The sequence below is a fragment of the Lepidothrix coronata genome, unplaced genomic scaffold (assembly GCF_001604755.1).
Source record: "Lepidothrix coronata isolate B3197 unplaced genomic scaffold, Lepidothrix_coronata-1.0 Scaffold78, whole genome shotgun sequence".
Classification (NCBI taxonomy): Eukaryota; Metazoa; Chordata; class Aves; order Passeriformes; family Pipridae; genus Lepidothrix; species Lepidothrix coronata.
The window spans coordinates 1,117,015-1,135,318 of record NW_016690258.1 but is presented as its reverse complement, the minus strand read 5'-3'; the positions used below and the strand labels follow the sequence as shown (position 1 = coordinate 1,135,318).

The following is an 18,304-nucleotide window of genomic DNA, read 5'->3' as shown; positions in this document are numbered from 1 at the left end:
CTGGTTGCTGGTAAAACAGTGAACTTTGCTAAGGGCAGATATAGACAATATCAAGGGGTGAACCCAAACAAGCTTTCCATCCCAGTAAGATACCCAGTGACTTGAATAATGTGTTTTGTATCCTCCCAGTTTAATTTTCCTCAGCAGGGAACTGTTGGTGACAGACATGTAGAACCAACTAACTTCACACATCCTGTCTCATTTCTTTCCACACAAAGCTTATTCTTGTAGTAGTTCGAAAGTCACAATTTCTTAATGAAATTCCTTACTTCTGACACACTCTGTAAAAAATAGCAACCCTTCAAGTAGACATCTGCTTGGAATTTTTGCAGTTTAATATTTCCCAGAATAGGGCCATAAATCGCCTTCTGCCAGCTTCAATGTGCCAGCCTTTGTAATTCCCGCTTGCTTTGGGGAGCCATAGGCTTCAGGGTCAGAGTTACATGGAAAGATCAAAACTGGGGCTGGGAGATTGGTGTGAGTGAATTTATTTCTCAAATTATAAAATGCAGGAGAGAGCGGAGAGATTTAGAAGTTTTCTGAAGGGCCTGACCCCCTGCAACTGTGCACCGGGGAGAGAAATGTAGTTACCTGTTGCAAAGAGAAGGAAATTACCATCCAGGACTAATAGAACAGAAAATGCAGGCAGGAGCCATGGGAAGGAAAAGCAGAGCAAGCTGCTGACTGCAGAACAGTGTTATTGAAGGTTTGCAACCCGGGAGCTCAGTTATGTATCCATCTCTGAGACTGCCACAGTGGGAGGTGATGCGAAGCCTAAGAAGGCTGGAAGCCAAACCTGAAAAGAAAAGGTTGGAAATAGCTGTTTTCCTCAGGGATTTGATTAGCCCAGAATAGGTGAACTGAATCAGGGGACCAGGCCCTCCAGCAGCTGAACTGCAGAAAGCCTGGAAGGGAAACCTGAGGCGGAATAGCGGTAGCATCACATCACATGGTGATGTACTGCAGATCCGCATCCTGCTAAGTTGAACTACTTTTTATTCCTTGGAGAAAGGGCTCATTAGCCCTTTTAATTATTTTCCTTACCGCTAGAACTCCAGATGCCATTATGTTACGTAAAATGACAAATGTATTTTTAACTTGTAAAGCATGTGAACTTTTAAGTTCCTTCCAGTGATACGAACACAGCTCCATTTCAATGCGTGACTCATCTTCACATGTAGGGGAAAAAAACCTCAGCGTTTCACATCCCTGTAACCACACGCCGTGCACCGGCGATGAGCGACAGTTGCTGTGGGAACCACCACTTTTAAATGTCCTGACTGTGCCCCCGAAAGTGCCAAGAAATACTGACCGTGTGGAATTTAGTGGGAGCATTTAGTGACAGAACCCTTTTGGCTGAAGGATGATTGCCCGGGATCGCGTCTCAGTGCTTTGTTCACAGCAACAGCCCGTTTCAAGCAGGGTTTGGAGCGAACGCGGCGATCCTTCCCCTTCCCAAAGGATCCATCGGGGCAGGGCCGGCGGTGCCACCGCGCGGGCGCGCTGCGGCACCAGCCCGGAGCCGCCGCGGCTCCATCCCGCCCTCCTCCCCCTCCGGCAGGGCCGTTTACCCCAAAACATTAATACCGTGATTAAAATCACCTTAAAATCACGGCGGGAGCTGCTCCGCACCCCCGCGGGGAACCTGCAGCCGCGCATGAGGCAGCTGCCGCTCCCCGCTCAGGCCCCGCGGGCCCGGCCCGGCCGGGGCGAACCGGGGGGCTCGGGGCGGCCCCGGGGGCTCGGTCCGGGCCGGTGCCGCCGCCCGCGGCTCGGGCGGGAAGGCGGCGCGCACCTGGCCGGGGCGGCGGGGCGGGCCCAGGCAGAGCCCGCCCTCCCCGCGCCGCTCCGGGAAGCCTCGGCTGGGGCCGCGCCGCCACAGCAGGTAAATCGTCCCCGGTGGCGGAGCTCCCCCCGCTCGGGTCCCCGCCGCCGTCACCCCCCGCCCCGCTCTCCTCGCTTCGCCTCAGGGCTCTCCCCCCTCGGTGAGGGGGCTGCGGGAGCGGCCCCGCTGCTCGTGGCTCAGTGTTAAGGGGGCTCCCGGCCCCGGGACCCGCCCGGGGGCTCCCCCTCGGGGACGCAGCGGGGCCCGCACGGCTCTGGGAGCAGCACCATTGCAACCCCAGCTTTTGGGTGGTTTGGTGGCCCCTCAGCCGTGGGCCGCCTGCCCCTCGCTCTGTGGGCCCAGGCAGTCGAAGCGCTGTCCCAGGGTTCGGTGCCTGCCCAGGCAGTGCCGCTCTGGGGTTTGATTCAGGTGTTCGTGGTTCTCTTGCGTAATTTGGGAGTGTCAGGGTAAAGCAGGGGACCATTGTGGGGATTTCTACATAAAACACTGAGACAACAGGTTGTTGATGCAGATTTATAAGCTTAAGCTCCGTTCTGTTGTACAGAGCTTAGCTAACATTTTAGCCCAAGGCTTAGCAGTTGCTCAGTTTTGGTTGCAGTAAAAGCGGTGATTTATAAGTGCAGACTGATGCCAAAGTGTGCTTTCCTGAGGTGAGCCTTCACTCTTGGTCTAGCACCTGGTCATCTTGTTAAAAAAAGAAAAGAGAAAAGTGGTGAGGTGGGAGAACGTTAGTTGACCTCAGTTACTAACACTTGTTTACATTTTTACTCAGGACTAAATGGCGAGCAAATGGACTGTTTGATCGCTTGAGAGGAGGGACTCTGCTGAGGATACCCGACAGAGTCCCTGTGGGGTATCTCTGTCATCCCAGACTCTTCCCTGATATGGAACAAAGTGAAGGTGAACAGGAATCCCAGCCAGAGAGTCACGTGGAGAGCAAGAGCAGCGTGAAGTCCTTGCCCGGGGGACCGGCCCATGTCAAACTAGAGATTAAAAAACATGCGGTTACGGATGACTACAAACTCTCCAAACGCGTGCTGGGGTTAGGAATCAATGGCAAAGTACTGGAGTGTTTCAACAAGCAGACAGGCCAGAAATGTGCTTTGAAGGTATGTGCATTTTGTCTTTTTTTCCTTATTTATGGTGTGGAGGCCAGAGTTCACTCCCAAAGTCTTGTAAAAGCCGCTTGTTCTGTTGCTTCACAAAGAGTGGTGGGTGTAGAATCTGAATATGTGGAGACTTGCTATTGCAACACTGTAGTCCAAACTTGAGTCTTTTCCAGAATATTCTGTGTGAGTTTCCAGAATAATCTTATCAGCTGTGACATTCTCATGTTCCTACTTAAAAGACAAAAAAGCGGGGGAGAGAACAGTGTCTTGGTATGTTCTGGGAGAAAACTTGCTAGATTTTGAATGAACATGTTATGCAATACTCATGAAGGAAACTATTTTGGATCTTGTGCAATGAATAGGCCTTAACTGAGAAATATTTAAATGTTCATTGATCTTCAGTCTTTCCTCCCTTTGAAGACTTTTCTTAAGGGGCATTTCTAGCTGTTTATTTATTCTCCTATTTTATTTTTGCAATCCATTTACGGAAGGATATTTCCTGGGAAAGCACTGATTACACCAGTATGGCAAATGAGTTTAGCAGATATTTATGGTGATAAGTACCACTTAAATAAATGGAGCAATAACCATTCATTAGAGAACATAAAGCTTGCTTGCCTTTTGTTCTGCAGCTTTTAAACTTGAAGATTTCCCTGATGCTTTTAAACCACATCATTAGGGAAAAAGCAAAGTAAATGAGAACCTGGATGGTTCAATATGAGAAGACTAAAACCAGCTGAAGTAATTGCCATGGGAATTACTTAAGGGTGTTTCAGATGCCTTGCTGGTGTTAATCTGGTTGGTTGGGATGTCTAGGAGGCTTTCAGGTATCCTTCCTTTGCTTAAAACTCACACTCCACGTGTGCTGGGAGCAGGACAGATCTACCAGTGGTGAATTGGAAGGTCTGCCAGGGTCTGGAAAGGGTCTTTTCCAAGAGAAGTCCTGTCTCCAACAAAGCCTTTGCACGTCGATAGAACAGGCTGGAAATATCTGGTAGCTTTGGGTATCGAAAAGATTTGTAACAGAGGAACTAGAAAAGCTTATAATACAATAACATGTGGATTAATTCCCGTGTTTCCAACACTCTCATGTACTTTATCACACTCCTTTGTATTGGCTTCACATAGCTGACTCACTGAAGTATATCATGGGGAAACTGGAGGTTTTGACAAACATGGAATACTGGAGGTTTGTGCAGCTCTGAGGTGATCCATTAATCAGATCCTTCTGCAGTGCTATCAACATTAATTTCTATACTTAGCATACTGTGATGAAGGATAATAGTTAATCCTGAAGTTGATCTGCTGTTTCTGAAGAGTTCAGCAGCTTTATTGCTGATTAGAGATCATTCATACTTCAAAGGGTTTGCAGTCATAAGGGCTGGAAGCATTTTAAAACAGAAGTTGCCATTCCAGGGCACAATCCCATGGCAACAAGTATGTTCCAGAGCAAACTTTGTAGCTCTTGAATCAAATAGGAAATATATTCCTATGGATACTAGCATCTGTAAAATATTCTTTTACTTCAGCCCTCAGACTTGAGGAGAGGGAGAGTTAAAATTGCTGTGCCCTGATAGAATGTCTTCTGCTTGATGGGGAGAGGAACCTGTGGTGGAGTCTCTAATAACTGTTCCTTTTTAGCACTGATTGAGTTGGCTGATTTCTTTTCAGAACTTCTAAAATATATTAAGGACCAAAGTACCACCTCCCCTTCCCCAGTCATTACATGGCACTAGTGACTAATGCATCACTGAAATGACCCTGGATAGTGTTTGTCATCCTCTCTCCAGCCCAGCTGTGGAATGTGTGCACTTTTCTTCTGGAAGGGATAGAACTGTGACAGAAATATTAAGATGCTTATGAGCTCTGTAGGGATTTTAAATGGCAGATAATGGTTTGCTGCTTGCATGTGTGTATTTCTCATCATTATGGGTTTAAGTGCTGAATAAAAAGGTAAACATGCAATTAAGTAAAACTGCAGCCCAGAGAGGATCTGCTGTTCTGTCCAAAGATGGTCTAATGAGAAGATTACCCAACAAGGAGGCATAAAAACTGTGCTTGGTTAATTGACAAAGAACATCTTTTCCTAGCCCTGGAGGATGAAAATATTCAGAGGAAGTTTTTCCACTGTTTCTTGTGAAACCTGGACTCAGTCACACAAGTCCCAGACTTGCTCCTGCTGAGACTCAGGGCAGTCTCATCCAGTCAAAGCAGTTATGGAAAAGGGACAAGAAACTCGGAGAAAAAAAATATTCAGAAACAGCTTCAGAGCAGAATTCTCTGTGCAGGGACAGCAGGCCCTTGCCACTGCTCATTCTTCTCGGGTGTGATGGTGGGGTTATCATTCATGTACAGGAATAGAAAGTGGAGGCTGGTGAAGCTGTCACTGAACAAACCCACCTGGTACGACAGGTAAAGAGAAATGGAGAGATGGAATTGCAAGTTGAACAGAAAAATAAGGGATGCTGGATGTTTGGTTTTTTTTCCGGAGGTTGCTTGTGCATTATCCATTGAGATCTGTGTATATTTGAGGACAGACACTTCAGGTGTGAGTGTGCTCACAGTACCCTGCTCCTGGGAAGGGATGAACATTGCTCCTGCTGCTGAAGTGTAATAGGCTGTTCCCCTTCACACCAAACTTGCCCATTAAGGCAGCTCCTGACTGGGCAGATGGCACTGCTTCCTGCCTGCAGGTTTTCTTTTAAATGGGAACAGAGCCAGCACAGCCAGGATCTGGACAGAAATTACTCAATGGAAGGAATTTTAACAGAGGTACTCAAGAGGAAAGGGCTCAGGCAGGCAAAAATATTCATCCCCAGAGCCCTGTGTCAGTCAAGCACCACATCCTGTAACTGGGAGGTCCCTGTTGTCGTTGTTAGTCCATGTCCATAATTGCAGCTAGTTAGAATTTCCCTAATCATTTTAGAGTGGAAAAACACAAGACATCCTCTCAGAGATACTGCAGGGCTTCGGTAATTTTCCTAAAGTACTGTGTGGCTGGTTTACCCTGCTTGGCATTGTGATTTGCTACCCAGTTTTACAATGTGCTGTCAGCTTTGTCTCTGTCAAATTGAAATGCCACACACATTGCTGCCCTGCTCCAAAAAATCTCATCTGGTTACTCACTTAGACACATAATGACATTTTGGCTGAACAGCACTGTTTCCAAATAGTGAGAACACAGGGATTTAGAAAAGTAGAAGCATAAACAAAACTGCTGTGCGGGACTGTGGCCTTCTAGAAAGCAACTGTGTTTTGGTCTCTGTCTCCCTTACAAATAGAAAACCTTCTCAGATCTCTTTCCACAGCTCATCCAGAAATAGCAGTCAAGTGAAGTCTAGTCACTCCTCTATTTTTATCTCCTCTTTGCCAGCCTGCCCCCTTCTGTTCACTCTACCTTTTGGGGCTAAAATTTAACCTCCACTTCTTTAACAGTGACATCAGCCCTGAGTGTTCTCTGCTGGTTTTTGCACTCCTCACTGTTTTTAGGGAGAGGAGGAGACCAAAATAGCTGACTACCTGTGAGGATAAATGTGAACTCCTGGGACTTGCCTTCCATTAAAAAAGCCCCACCAACCTACAGTTCCTTGTTCTTTCTTTCCTTCTCCCTCACTTCTTTTTCTTTTTTGGCACAAATTCCTGCTAAGTGGTGTTAAAATAGTATTTCAGTGCATTTGATGATCTACTTGTTTTTTTGTGAAATGTGGTAGAAAGGGCTCAGAACTGGGATGAGGAATAGAGAGCTAGAGAGCCTTTCATGGGGTATTGGGACTTCTCTGCATCTGCAGCTTCAGGAATTTGGTGGATGTTTCAGGATGTAAAACAGTGTTACCATTGCCATACCGTTCATCTTCAGTAAACAGATGGTGCTTCCTTCCAGGAGAAAAAGAAGGACAAGTCAGGCATAGCAGGGAAACAAAGACCTTTGGAACTTCAGGAAAGCAAAGTACATTGGTTATGAGTGCATGGGTGCTTGTGGTGTGAATAACTCCTGGGTGATGGGATAGCAATGGGAAAGTGCTTCTCCCTTAAGCACTGTGTGCTGCAGGTGCCTTCCAGTCACCTGAGACTCCTCATGGAATAGTTTAGGTTGGAAAAAGCCTTAAAGATCATTAAATCCAGCACTGTTACCCCAGCACTGCCAAGTCCACCACTGCCCCNCCCAGTTTAATTTTCCTCAGCAGGGAACTGTTGGTGACAGACATGTAGAACCAACTAAATTCCCTCATCTTTCCTCCTTTCTTTCCACACAAAGCTTATTCTTGTAGTAGTTCGAAAGTCACAATTTCTTAATGAAATTCCTTACTTCTGACACACTCTGTAAAAAATAGCAACCCTTCAAGTAGGCATCTGCTTGGAATTTTTGCAGTTTAATATTTCCCAGAATAGGGCCATAAATCGCCTTCTGCCAGCTTCAATGTGCCAGCCTTTGTAATTCCCGCTTGCTTTGGGGAGCCATAGGCTTCAGGGTCAGAGTTACATGGAAAGATCAAAACTGGGGCTGGGAGATTGGTGTGAGTGAATTTATTTCTCAAATTATAAAATGCAGGAGAGAGCGGAGAGATTTAGAAGTTTTCTGAAGGGCCTGACCCCCTGCAACTGTGCACCGGGGAGAGAAATGTAGTTACCTGTTGCAAAGAGAAGGAAATTACCATCCAGGACTAATAGAACAGAAAATGCAGGCAGGAGCCATGGGAAGGAAAAGCAGAGCAAGCTGCTGACTGCAGAACAGTGTTATTGAAGGTTTGCAACCCGGGAGCTCAGTTATGTATCCATCTCTGAGACTGCCACAGTGGGAGGTGATGCGAAGCCTAAGAAGGCTGGAAGCCAAACCTGAAAAGAAAAGGTTGGAAATAGCTGTTTTCCTCAGGGATTTGATTAGCCCAGAATAGGTGAACTGAATCAGGGGACCAGGCCCTCCAGCAGCTGAACTGCAGAAAGCCTGGAAGGGAAACCTGAGGCGGAATAGCGGTAGCATCACATCACATGGTGATGTACTGCAGATCCGCATCCTGCTAAGTTGAACTACTTTTTATTCCTTGGAGAAAGGGCTCATTAGCCCTTTTAATTATTTTCCTTACCGCTAGAACTCCAGATGCCATTATGTTACGTAAAATGACAAATGTATTTTTAACTTGTAAAGCATGTGAACTTTTAAGTTCCTTCCAGTGATACGAACACAGCTCCATTTCAATGCGTGACTCATCTTCACATGTAGGGGAAAAAAACCTCAGCGTTTCACATCCCTGTAACCACACGCCGTGCACCGGCGATGAGCGACAGTTGCTGTGGGAACCACCACTTTTAAATGTCCTGACTGTGCCCCCGAAAGTGCCAAGAAATACTGACCGTGTGGAATTTAGTGGGAGCATTTAGTGACAGAACCCTTTTGGCTGAAGGATGATTGCCCGGGATCGCGTCTCAGTGCTTTGTTCACAGCAACAGCCCGTTTCAAGCAGGGTTTGGAGCGAACGCGGCGATCCTTCCCCTTCCCAAAGGATCCATCGGGGCAGGGCCGGCGGTGCCACCGCGCGGGCGCGCTGCGGCACCAGCCCGGAGCCGCCGCGGCTCCATCCCGCCCTCCTCCCCCTCCGGCAGGGCCGTTTACCCCAAAACATTAATACCGTGATTAAAATCACCTTAAAATCACGGCGGGAGCTGCTCCGCACCCCCGCGGGGAACCTGCAGCCGCGCATGAGGCAGCTGCCGCTCCCCGCTCAGGCCCCGCGGGCCCGGCCCGGCCGGGGCGAACCGGGGGGCTCGGGGCGGCCCCGGGGGCTCGGTCCGGGCCGGTGCCGCCGCCCGCGGCTCGGGCGGGAAGGCGGCGCGCACCTGGCCGGGGCGGCGGGGCGGGCCCAGGCAGAGCCCGCCCTCCCCGCGCCGCTCCGGGAAGCCTCGGCTGGGGCCGCGCCGCCACAGCAGGTAAATCGTCCCCGGTGGCGGAGCTCCCCCCGCTCGGGTCCCCGCCGCCGTCACCCCCCGCCCCGCTCTCCTCGCTTCGCCTCAGGGCTCTCCCCCCTCGGTGAGGGGGCTGCGGGAGCGGCCCCGCTGCTCGTGGCTCAGTGTTAAGGGGGCTCCCGGCCCCGGGACCCGCCCGGGGGCTCCCCCTCGGGGACGCAGCGGGGCCCGCACGGCTCTGGGAGCAGCACCATTGCAACCCCAGCTTTTGGGTGGTTTGGTGGCCCCTCAGCCGTGGGCCGCCTGCCCCTCGCTCTGTGGGCCCAGGCAGTCGAAGCGCTGTCCCAGGGTTCGGTGCCTGCCCAGGCAGTGCCGCTCTGGGGTTTGATTCAGGTGTTCGTGGTTCTCTTGCGTAATTTGGGAGTGTCAGGGTAAAGCAGGGGACCATTGTGGGGATTTCTACATAAAACACTGAGACAACAGGTTGTTGATGCAGATTTATAAGCTTAAGCTCCGTTCTGTTGTACAGAGCTTAGCTAACATTTTAGCCCAAGGCTTAGCAGTTGCTCAGTTTTGGTTGCAGTAAAAGCGGTGATTTATAAGTGCAGACTGATGCCAAAGTGTGCTTTCCTGAGGTGAGCCTTCACTCTTGGTCTAGCACCTGGTCATCTTGTTAAAAAAAGAAAAGAGAAAAGTGGTGAGGTGGGAGAACGTTAGTTGACCTCAGTTACTAACACTTGTTTACATTTTTACTCAGGACTAAATGGCGAGCAAATGGACTGTTTGATCGCTTGAGAGGAGGGACTCTGCTGAGGATACCCGACAGAGTCCCTGTGGGGTATCTCTGTCATCCCAGACTCTTCCCTGATATGGAACAAAGTGAAGGTGAACAGGAATCCCAGCCAGAGAGTCACGTGGAGAGCAAGAGCAGCGTGAAGTCCTTGCCCGGGGGACCGGCCCATGTCAAACTAGAGATTAAAAAACATGCGGTTACGGATGACTACAAACTCTCCAAACGCGTGCTGGGGTTAGGAATCAATGGCAAAGTACTGGAGTGTTTCAACAAGCAGACAGGCCAGAAATGTGCTTTGAAGGTATGTGCATTTTGTCTTTTTTTCCTTATTTATGGTGTGGAGGCCAGAGTTCACTCCCAAAGTCTTGTAAAAGCCGCTTGTTCTGTTGCTTCACAAAGAGTGGTGGGTGTAGAATCTGAATATGTGGAGACTTGCTATTGCAACACTGTAGTCCAAACTTGAGTCTTTTCCAGAATATTCTGTGTGAGTTTCCAGAATAATCTTATCAGCTGTGACATTCTCATGTTCCTACTTAAAAGACAAAAAAGCGGGGGAGAGAACAGTGTCTTGGTATGTTCTGGGAGAAAACTTGCTAGATTTTGAATGAACATGTTATGCAATACTCATGAAGGAAACTATTTTGGATCTTGTGCAATGAATAGGCCTTAACTGAGAAATATTTAAATGTTCATTGATCTTCAGTCTTTCCTCCCTTTGAAGACTTTTCTTAAGGGGCATTTCTAGCTGTTTATTTATTCTCCTATTTTATTTTTGCAATCCATTTACGGAAGGATATTTCCTGGGAAAGCACTGATTACACCAGTATGGCAAATGAGTTTAGCAGATATTTATGGTGATAAGTACCACTTAAATAAATGGAGCAATAACCATTCATTAGAGAACATAAAGCTTGCTTGCCTTTTGTTCTGCAGCTTTTAAACTTGAAGATTTCCCTGATGCTTTTAAACCACATCATTAGGGAAAAAGCAAAGTAAATGAGAACCTGGATGGTTCAATATGAGAAGACTAAAACCAGCTGAAGTAATTGCCATGGGAATTACTTAAGGGTGTTTCAGATGCCTTGCTGGTGTTAATCTGGTTGGTTGGGATGTCTAGGAGGCTTTCAGGTATCCTTCCTTTGCTTAAAACTCACACTCCACGTGTGCTGGGAGCAGGACAGATCTACCAGTGGTGAATTGGAAGGTCTGCCAGGGTCTGGAAAGGGTCTTTTCCAAGAGAAGTCCTGTCTCCAACAAAGCCTTTGCACGTCGATAGAACAGGCTGGAAATATCTGGTAGCTTTGGGTATCGAAAAGATTTGTAACAGAGGAACTAGAAAAGCTTATAATACAATAACATGTGGATTAATTCCCGTGTTTCCAACACTCTCATGTACTTTATCACACTCCTTTGTATTGGCTTCACATAGCTGACTCACTGAAGTATATCATGGGGAAACTGGAGGTTTTGACAAACATGGAATACTGGAGGTTTGTGCAGCTCTGAGGTGATCCATTAATCAGATCCTTCTGCAGTGCTATCAACATTAATTTCTATACTTAGCATACTGTGATGAAGGATAATAGTTAATCCTGAAGTTGATCTGCTGTTTCTGAAGAGTTCAGCAGCTTTATTGCTGATTAGAGATCATTCATACTTCAAAGGGTTTGCAGTCATAAGGGCTGGAAGCATTTTAAAACAGAAGTTGCCATTCCAGGGCACAATCCCATGGCAACAAGTATGTTCCAGAGCAAACTTTGTAGCTCTTGAATCAAATAGGAAATATATTCCTATGGATACTAGCATCTGTAAAATATTCTTTTACTTCAGCCCTCAGACTTGAGGAGAGGGAGAGTTAAAATTGCTGTGCCCTGATAGAATGTCTTCTGCTTGATGGGGAGAGGAACCTGTGGTGGAGTCTCTAATAACTGTTCCTTTTTAGCACTGATTGAGTTGGCTGATTTCTTTTCAGAACTTCTAAAATATATTAAGGACCAAAGTACCACCTCCCCTTCCCCAGTCATTACATGGCACTAGTGACTAATGCATCACTGAAATGACCCTGGATAGTGTTTGTCATCCTCTCTCCAGCCCAGCTGTGGAATGTGTGCACTTTTCTTCTGGAAGGGATAGAACTGTGACAGAAATATTAAGATGCTTATGAGCTCTGTAGGGATTTTAAATGGCAGATAATGGTTTGCTGCTTGCATGTGTGTATTTCTCATCATTATGGGTTTAAGTGCTGAATAAAAAGGTAAACATGCAATTAAGTAAAACTGCAGCCCAGAGAGGATCTGCTGTTCTGTCCAAAGATGGTCTAATGAGAAGATTACCCAACAAGGAGGCATAAAAACTGTGCTTGGTTAATTGACAAAGAACATCTTTTCCTAGCCCTGGAGGATGAAAATATTCAGAGGAAGTTTTTCCACTGTTTCTTGTGAAACCTGGACTCAGTCACACAAGTCCCAGACTTGCTCCTGCTGAGACTCAGGGCAGTCTCATCCAGTCAAAGCAGTTATGGAAAAGGGACAAGAAACTCGGAGAAAAAAAATATTCAGAAACAGCTTCAGAGCAGAATTCTCTGTGCAGGGACAGCAGGCCCTTGCCACTGCTCATTCTTCTCGGGTGTGATGGTGGGGTTATCATTCATGTACAGGAATAGAAAGTGGAGGCTGGTGAAGCTGTCACTGAACAAACCCACCTGGTACGACAGGTAAAGAGAAATGGAGAGATGGAATTGCAAGTTGAACAGAAAAATAAGGGATGCTGGATGTTTGGTTTTTTTTCCGGAGGTTGCTTGTGCATTATCCATTGAGATCTGTGTATATTTGAGGACAGACACTTCAGGTGTGAGTGTGCTCACAGTACCCTGCTCCTGGGAAGGGATGAACATTGCTCCTGCTGCTGAAGTGTAATAGGCTGTTCCCCTTCACACCAAACTTGCCCATTAAGGCAGCTCCTGACTGGGCAGATGGCACTGCTTCCTGCCTGCAGGTTTTCTTTTAAATGGGAACAGAGCCAGCACAGCCAGGATCTGGACAGAAATTACTCAATGGAAGGAATTTTAACAGAGGTACTCAAGAGGAAAGGGCTCAGGCAGGCAAAAATATTCATCCCCAGAGCCCTGTGTCAGTCAAGCACCACATCCTGTAACTGGGAGGTCCCTGTTGTCGTTGTTAGTCCATGTCCATAATTGCAGCTAGTTAGAATTTCCCTAATCATTTTAGAGTGGAAAAACACAAGACATCCTCTCAGAGATACTGCAGGGCTTCGGTAATTTTCCTAAAGTACTGTGTGGCTGGTTTACCCTGCTTGGCATTGTGATTTGCTACCCAGTTTTACAATGTGCTGTCAGCTTTGTCTCTGTCAAATTGAAATGCCACACACATTGCTGCCCTGCTCCAAAAAATCTCATCTGGTTACTCACTTAGACACATAATGACATTTTGGCTGAACAGCACTGTTTCCAAATAGTGAGAACACAGGGATTTAGAAAAGTAGAAGCATAAACAAAACTGCTGTGCGGGACTGTGGCCTTCTAGAAAGCAACTGTGTTTTGGTCTCTGTCTCCCTTACAAATAGAAAACCTTCTCAGATCTCTTTCCACAGCTCATCCAGAAATAGCAGTCAAGTGAAGTCTAGTCACTCCTCTATTTTTATCTCCTCTTTGCCAGCCTGCCCCCTTCTGTTCACTCTACCTTTTGGGGCTAAAATTTAACCTCCACTTCTTTAACAGTGACATCAGCCCTGAGTGTTCTCTGCTGGTTTTTGCACTCCTCACTGTTTTTAGGGAGAGGAGGAGACCAAAATAGCTGACTACCTGTGAGGATAAATGTGAACTCCTGGGACTTGCCTTCCATTAAAAAAGCCCCACCAACCTACAGTTCCTTGTTCTTTCTTTCCTTCTCCCTCACTTCTTTTTCTTTTTTGGCACAAATTCCTGCTAAGTGGTGTTAAAATAGTATTTCAGTGCATTTGATGATCTACTTGTTTTTTTGTGAAATGTGGTAGAAAGGGCTCAGAACTGGGATGAGGAATAGAGAGCTAGAGAGCCTTTCATGGGGTATTGGGACTTCTCTGCATCTGCAGCTTCAGGAATTTGGTGGATGTTTCAGGATGTAAAACAGTGTTACCATTGCCATACCGTTCATCTTCAGTAAACAGATGGTGCTTCCTTCCAGGAGAAAAAGAAGGACAAGTCAGGCATAGCAGGGAAACAAAGACCTTTGGAACTTCAGGAAAGCAAAGTACATTGGTTATGAGTGCATGGGTGCTTGTGGTGTGAATAACTCCTGGGTGATGGGATAGCAATGGGAAAGTGCTTCTCCCTTAAGCACTGTGTGCTGCAGGTGCCTTCCAGTCACCTGAGACTCCTCATGGAATAGTTTAGGTTGGAAAAAGCCTTAAAGATCATTAAATCCAGCACTGTTACCCCAGCACTGCCAAGTCCACCACTGCCCCATGTCCCCACGTGCCACATGTGCACACAGGCCTTATCCTCTAGAATAAACAAGGAGTTAAGCCATCACCTGCCTCATGGAAAATGTGGTGTGCTGCAAAGTGCCAACAGAAAAGTGTGTGTAACCTGCTGATTTGAAGGCAAATAGGCAAAGCCCAAATGTTAAATACAGCAAAAAGCAAACAAAACTGACCACGCTCCTTGCCTTTTAGGTTTAAAGAGTGTTTGGTGAATGATAGAAATGATAATTGTAGAGTAGGAGGCTCTACTGTTACCTGTAACACTATTGGCATAACGTTCTTCTCAGAACCAGGGAAGGCAGGTAATGGAGAAAGACATTTTACCAAACAAGTCCTTCCTGGAATGGTTCTTGGGACTTACAAAGGACTATATAGGGAATGTTGCTTTGCCTTCCACAGTGGAGTCGCTGTGGGCAAAGACAGGCATTCTGCCTCAATTTCGTTCAGTCTTGAGCTATGTTTCTGCCTTTCACTCAGTTGTAATGTTTCTGATTACATTAAATAATTCCACATGACAAAAGCTAACAGTGGGATAGTCTGGTTTCAGTTAGTATACCCTGAAGCCAGGTCATGATTGCTCACAGACAGCAGATGTACAGTCCAACGTATCTGTTTTGCAAGTTATCTAAAAAACTGGTGCTTGTAAAATACCCTGTTTGCTGCCTGAAATAAGATGATGCTGAAGGAAAATGATGCAGCAGTGGAGAAGGCAATGCATACAGTGGAAGTGAAGGTTATTTTAGGCTGATGATTGTAGAACAGGAAATGTTAACAGTCTTCTTAGATGCTATACATTGCAGTCTTAGAGAAGAAGAAAATTATGCCAGATTAGAGATGAAACATTTCAACATTTTTGGAATAAGAAAGAATAATGTTCTGCTAAGCTTTGAACTGCGTTGAGAATTTGGGGAACCCAGTCTAATGCCAGGTTTTGTGCAGGGTGAAGGAGCTCTTCCTTTACTGGAATGATTGCATGATTCTGGAGGAAATTAGCACTTTCTAGTGAAATATTTTGTAGTTCCCTCTTACCTGCCATGTTTCCTGCAGCCTGTTTATCCTGGTTTATCTCATGCTACAGTAAATTCAGTGTCAGTAACACTGCTAAGTGTGAGTAATAAAGTCAGGGAGCTGTGTGCTGGAGATCAAAGCTGGATACAGACAGAGTAGAATGAAGATGAGTTCAGAAGAGTTCTAGTTAAATGGCAGCCCTGGGTGTGGAGGAGTGCCTAAAATATGGAATAGCATGAGACTGGTCCTTGAATGTTATCCTTTCAGTGCCAATCTTGGTAACTATTACGTAAATATGCATAAAATACCTAAAATAACTTCCAGTCGATTAAAAAGTGGGTCGTTTCTACTGCTACAAGAATTGTTTTTAAACCAGTGAGTCATTCAGGACCAGAGTCTTCAAGCACTTTGTATTTATTTGGGCCAGACTGGCACCTTTCAAAGTGTCAGTTGGACTAGTTAATTTAAAAAAAAAATGGACTTTATCAGTTTACTTGGAAGATCTGACATTCTTGACTGGTCTTCCCTTTATCTGAAATACAGCAAATAATTTAAAAAATAAAAAGACGGGCTTGGTCTGAAATAATGAATGCACATGTAACAAATTTTGACTTGTTTCAGTGGTAGTTCATTAAGCCTAAGAAGTGCAAACAGAAAGGCAAATGCTGTAAGCCACTAAGTCATCTTGAAAAAGCAAAACTATTTTGATGCTGCTTTGCACCTTCTGTGCTCTCCCCCAGTCTATCAGCAAGCTGGCACAAGTTCCACCCTGACTTGTGCAGCAGCAAAGCTCAGGAAGATCAAGGCGTGTGTGTCCCCCCCCTTCCCAGGTTCAAAGATCTGAGCAACTGTTACAGATAACGAGTCTTATTGCTCCCTCCTCCCTTTCCAGTCTAAATCCTGCTATTCCATTTAACTCCAGTAGAACCTCGCTGATTTGTGCTGGCTGGGAGTCTCGTTACAGGTAACTGGATTGTGCAAATCAGCTTTAGTGCAGAGGAGCAATTGCGAGAATTTTCGAGTTAATTTACAAGGCAAGTGTTCTTCAGCCTCCTTTACTTATGGTCATATTATGTAGAGAGATGCCCAGAGTGGAAAAACCTGACACCATCTTTTATAATTTGGGGAGAATCAGGCACATGCCTAAATGTCACGGCTCACACACATCTTGTCTTCCTCACTGTATTTTTCCCTGTATGTGGTAGCACCTGTGTAAGATCTCAGAATAAATGTCTTCTCGTGGTAGCTTGTGCCAGTTAGATTTCAACAGAAAACAGAGATTATGTTCTTGCTGGGATAAATTCATGGGAAGCATAAGGAAGGAAGATGTCACCGTCATTGGGAGCAAGAGCCAATGTGAATTTAAGAGAGTTAATAGATTAATCTCTTGCATATAAGGACTGTTCTGTTTTAATCTCTTCACTGTATGCAGTGAAAAGAGTTACAATCATTGACATATTTACATATCATGCCACATTCTGCATCCCTCAATGCTTTTGCAGCTGCTGTTTGCCCAACCCTCTAAAAGTTCCCGTTTCTCCTGAGATGTGCACATATTTCCTTGTTTTGGAGTTTTTCCATGGCAAAACGTGTCTTTAGAACACCAGACTTTAGGCTGGTGTGTGATGTTCTGATGGCAGCAGCACAGCTGCCTGCAGAGGTGTCCAGAGGAGCTGGTGGAACTCTGTGTGGCTCTTGTGGTGTCAGAAGACACGGTGACATCCATGGAAAGGGAAGTGGCAGAGATGTGGCCTGGCCGGTGCTGGAGAGTGGAGGAGCCGCTTAATTAATTGGAAAACCGTGAGAAGGTCTTTCCGTCCTCCCCAGTGAAAGCTGGTGTGGTCTGTGTGGATTAGGGTGTATAAACTGCACAGATTGGGGTATTTTACACAGACTTCCTAAGTACTTAAGATGATTCAAAGCTCCGTAAATGAGATTAAGCTGTAACGCTCCAGCATTTTAATACCTCGGGAGTGAAGGGGGAGACAAGTCTTGCTGAGCATGTAAATCATGCCTGGCCTCCTAGTTCCTGAATCTTTGTGATACCTGGCATTTTGCACTGGAGCTTTCATGGCCTGTTTTAAGAGAAAAAACAAATATTAAATTTGTGTAAAATTAATTTTTCCTCCAGAAAACTCTGCTTGCTGAATTTACTTTCAAGGCCTCCAAACAAACCCCCCTGGGTGTGCCATCTTTATGAGTAATTTCAGATGGTCTGGCTAAGGAGCCCATCTTATTAAAGTTGTGCTGTTCACAGATCTTAAGTCTTGCCAGTTTAAACTCTTGGCTCTTCTCCATGGGCTTTTTCCCAGGATTTTTTTTTTTTCTGGAATACTGTCTTAAGTACATTGGCATTCCAAATAACAGGCCCTAAGGCAGCTTCTGGGATTTGAGTCAGCGAGGGCCGAGGACAGATTTACTGAGCCCATTGTACGGGGAGAAATCAGGAAAAAAAATTGTTTATGTTTTTTTTGGACAGCATTTGTGAAATATGTGAACTGCTTGGGAAGGGCAGGGTGTGGAGTGCCTGGTGCTCCTCAGCCACGGAGGAGCTGGTGTGGTGGAGTTTTGGCTGGGGTGTTCTGCCCAGGTGTGACTCAGCCCCGGGCCTTGGGAAAGCTCCCGAGTGGTGATTTGTACCAGCAGTTGGCTTCTGTTGTACTGTGGGGTGGGGTTGGGCTTCATTTTGCATTCAGAGGAGAGCACTTAAAAACTGGATAGGGAGCAGCTGCCTTGCACACCTGTGTTCTTCAGGGGACTCCTTAGCGGTGGATCTACCATGTATTTCAGGGGTGAAGTGTCCTTAAAATCCATTTGCAGTGTACAAGGCCTGGCATTTGGCACTGTCTGCCGTAGCTCCCAGCGTGCTCCTGGCCTGTTGTTCTAACAGTGAGAAATCCTATCCTTTTCTTGCTTAATTTTTAAGCAAAAATGTATTTATTTTTCGTGTAGGGGATTAATTTCCCTCAGGGCCTTGTTCCATTTTCCCACGTGTTGCTTTTAGTCAATGTGGCTTTGTCAAAAGCAGTCTGGTTGCCACAGCAACGAGTTGTCGGCACCAAGGATGTCAGAGCTCCAAGGTAGGGAGGGGACGGGGCTGCATTTCTGGCTCAGCTGCCGTGCCACGGTACCGGCCCTTGCTGCAGCCACACTACAGCACAACGTCCCCAT

The 18,304-nt window shown here is 46.3% G+C and overlaps 2 protein-coding genes across 3 annotated transcripts in view; both read left to right on the top strand.

The window, feature by feature from the left end:
* HEMK1 (HemK methyltransferase family member 1) overlaps positions 1-2,949 on the top strand; it is a 103,269-nt gene extending 100,320 nt beyond the window's left edge. For both annotated transcript variants that reach the window (XR_001875636.1, XR_001875637.1), the window contains exon 13: positions 2,619-2,949. The gene's annotated coding sequence lies outside the window, so the exon portion shown is untranslated. The remainder of the gene's footprint in view (positions 1-2,618) is intronic.
* A 5,851-nt stretch (positions 2,950-8,800) lies between these two features.
* Positions 8,801-18,304, top strand: part of MAPKAPK3 (mitogen-activated protein kinase-activated protein kinase 3) — a 47,773-nt gene continuing 38,269 nt past the window's right edge. The window contains exons 1-2 of the mRNA XM_017820051.1: positions 8,801-8,877; positions 9,611-9,947. Coding sequence (XP_017675540.1) covers positions 9,723-9,947 — 225 coding nt within the window. The 5' untranslated portion in view covers positions 8,801-8,877; positions 9,611-9,722. The remainder of the gene's footprint in view (positions 8,878-9,610; positions 9,948-18,304) is intronic.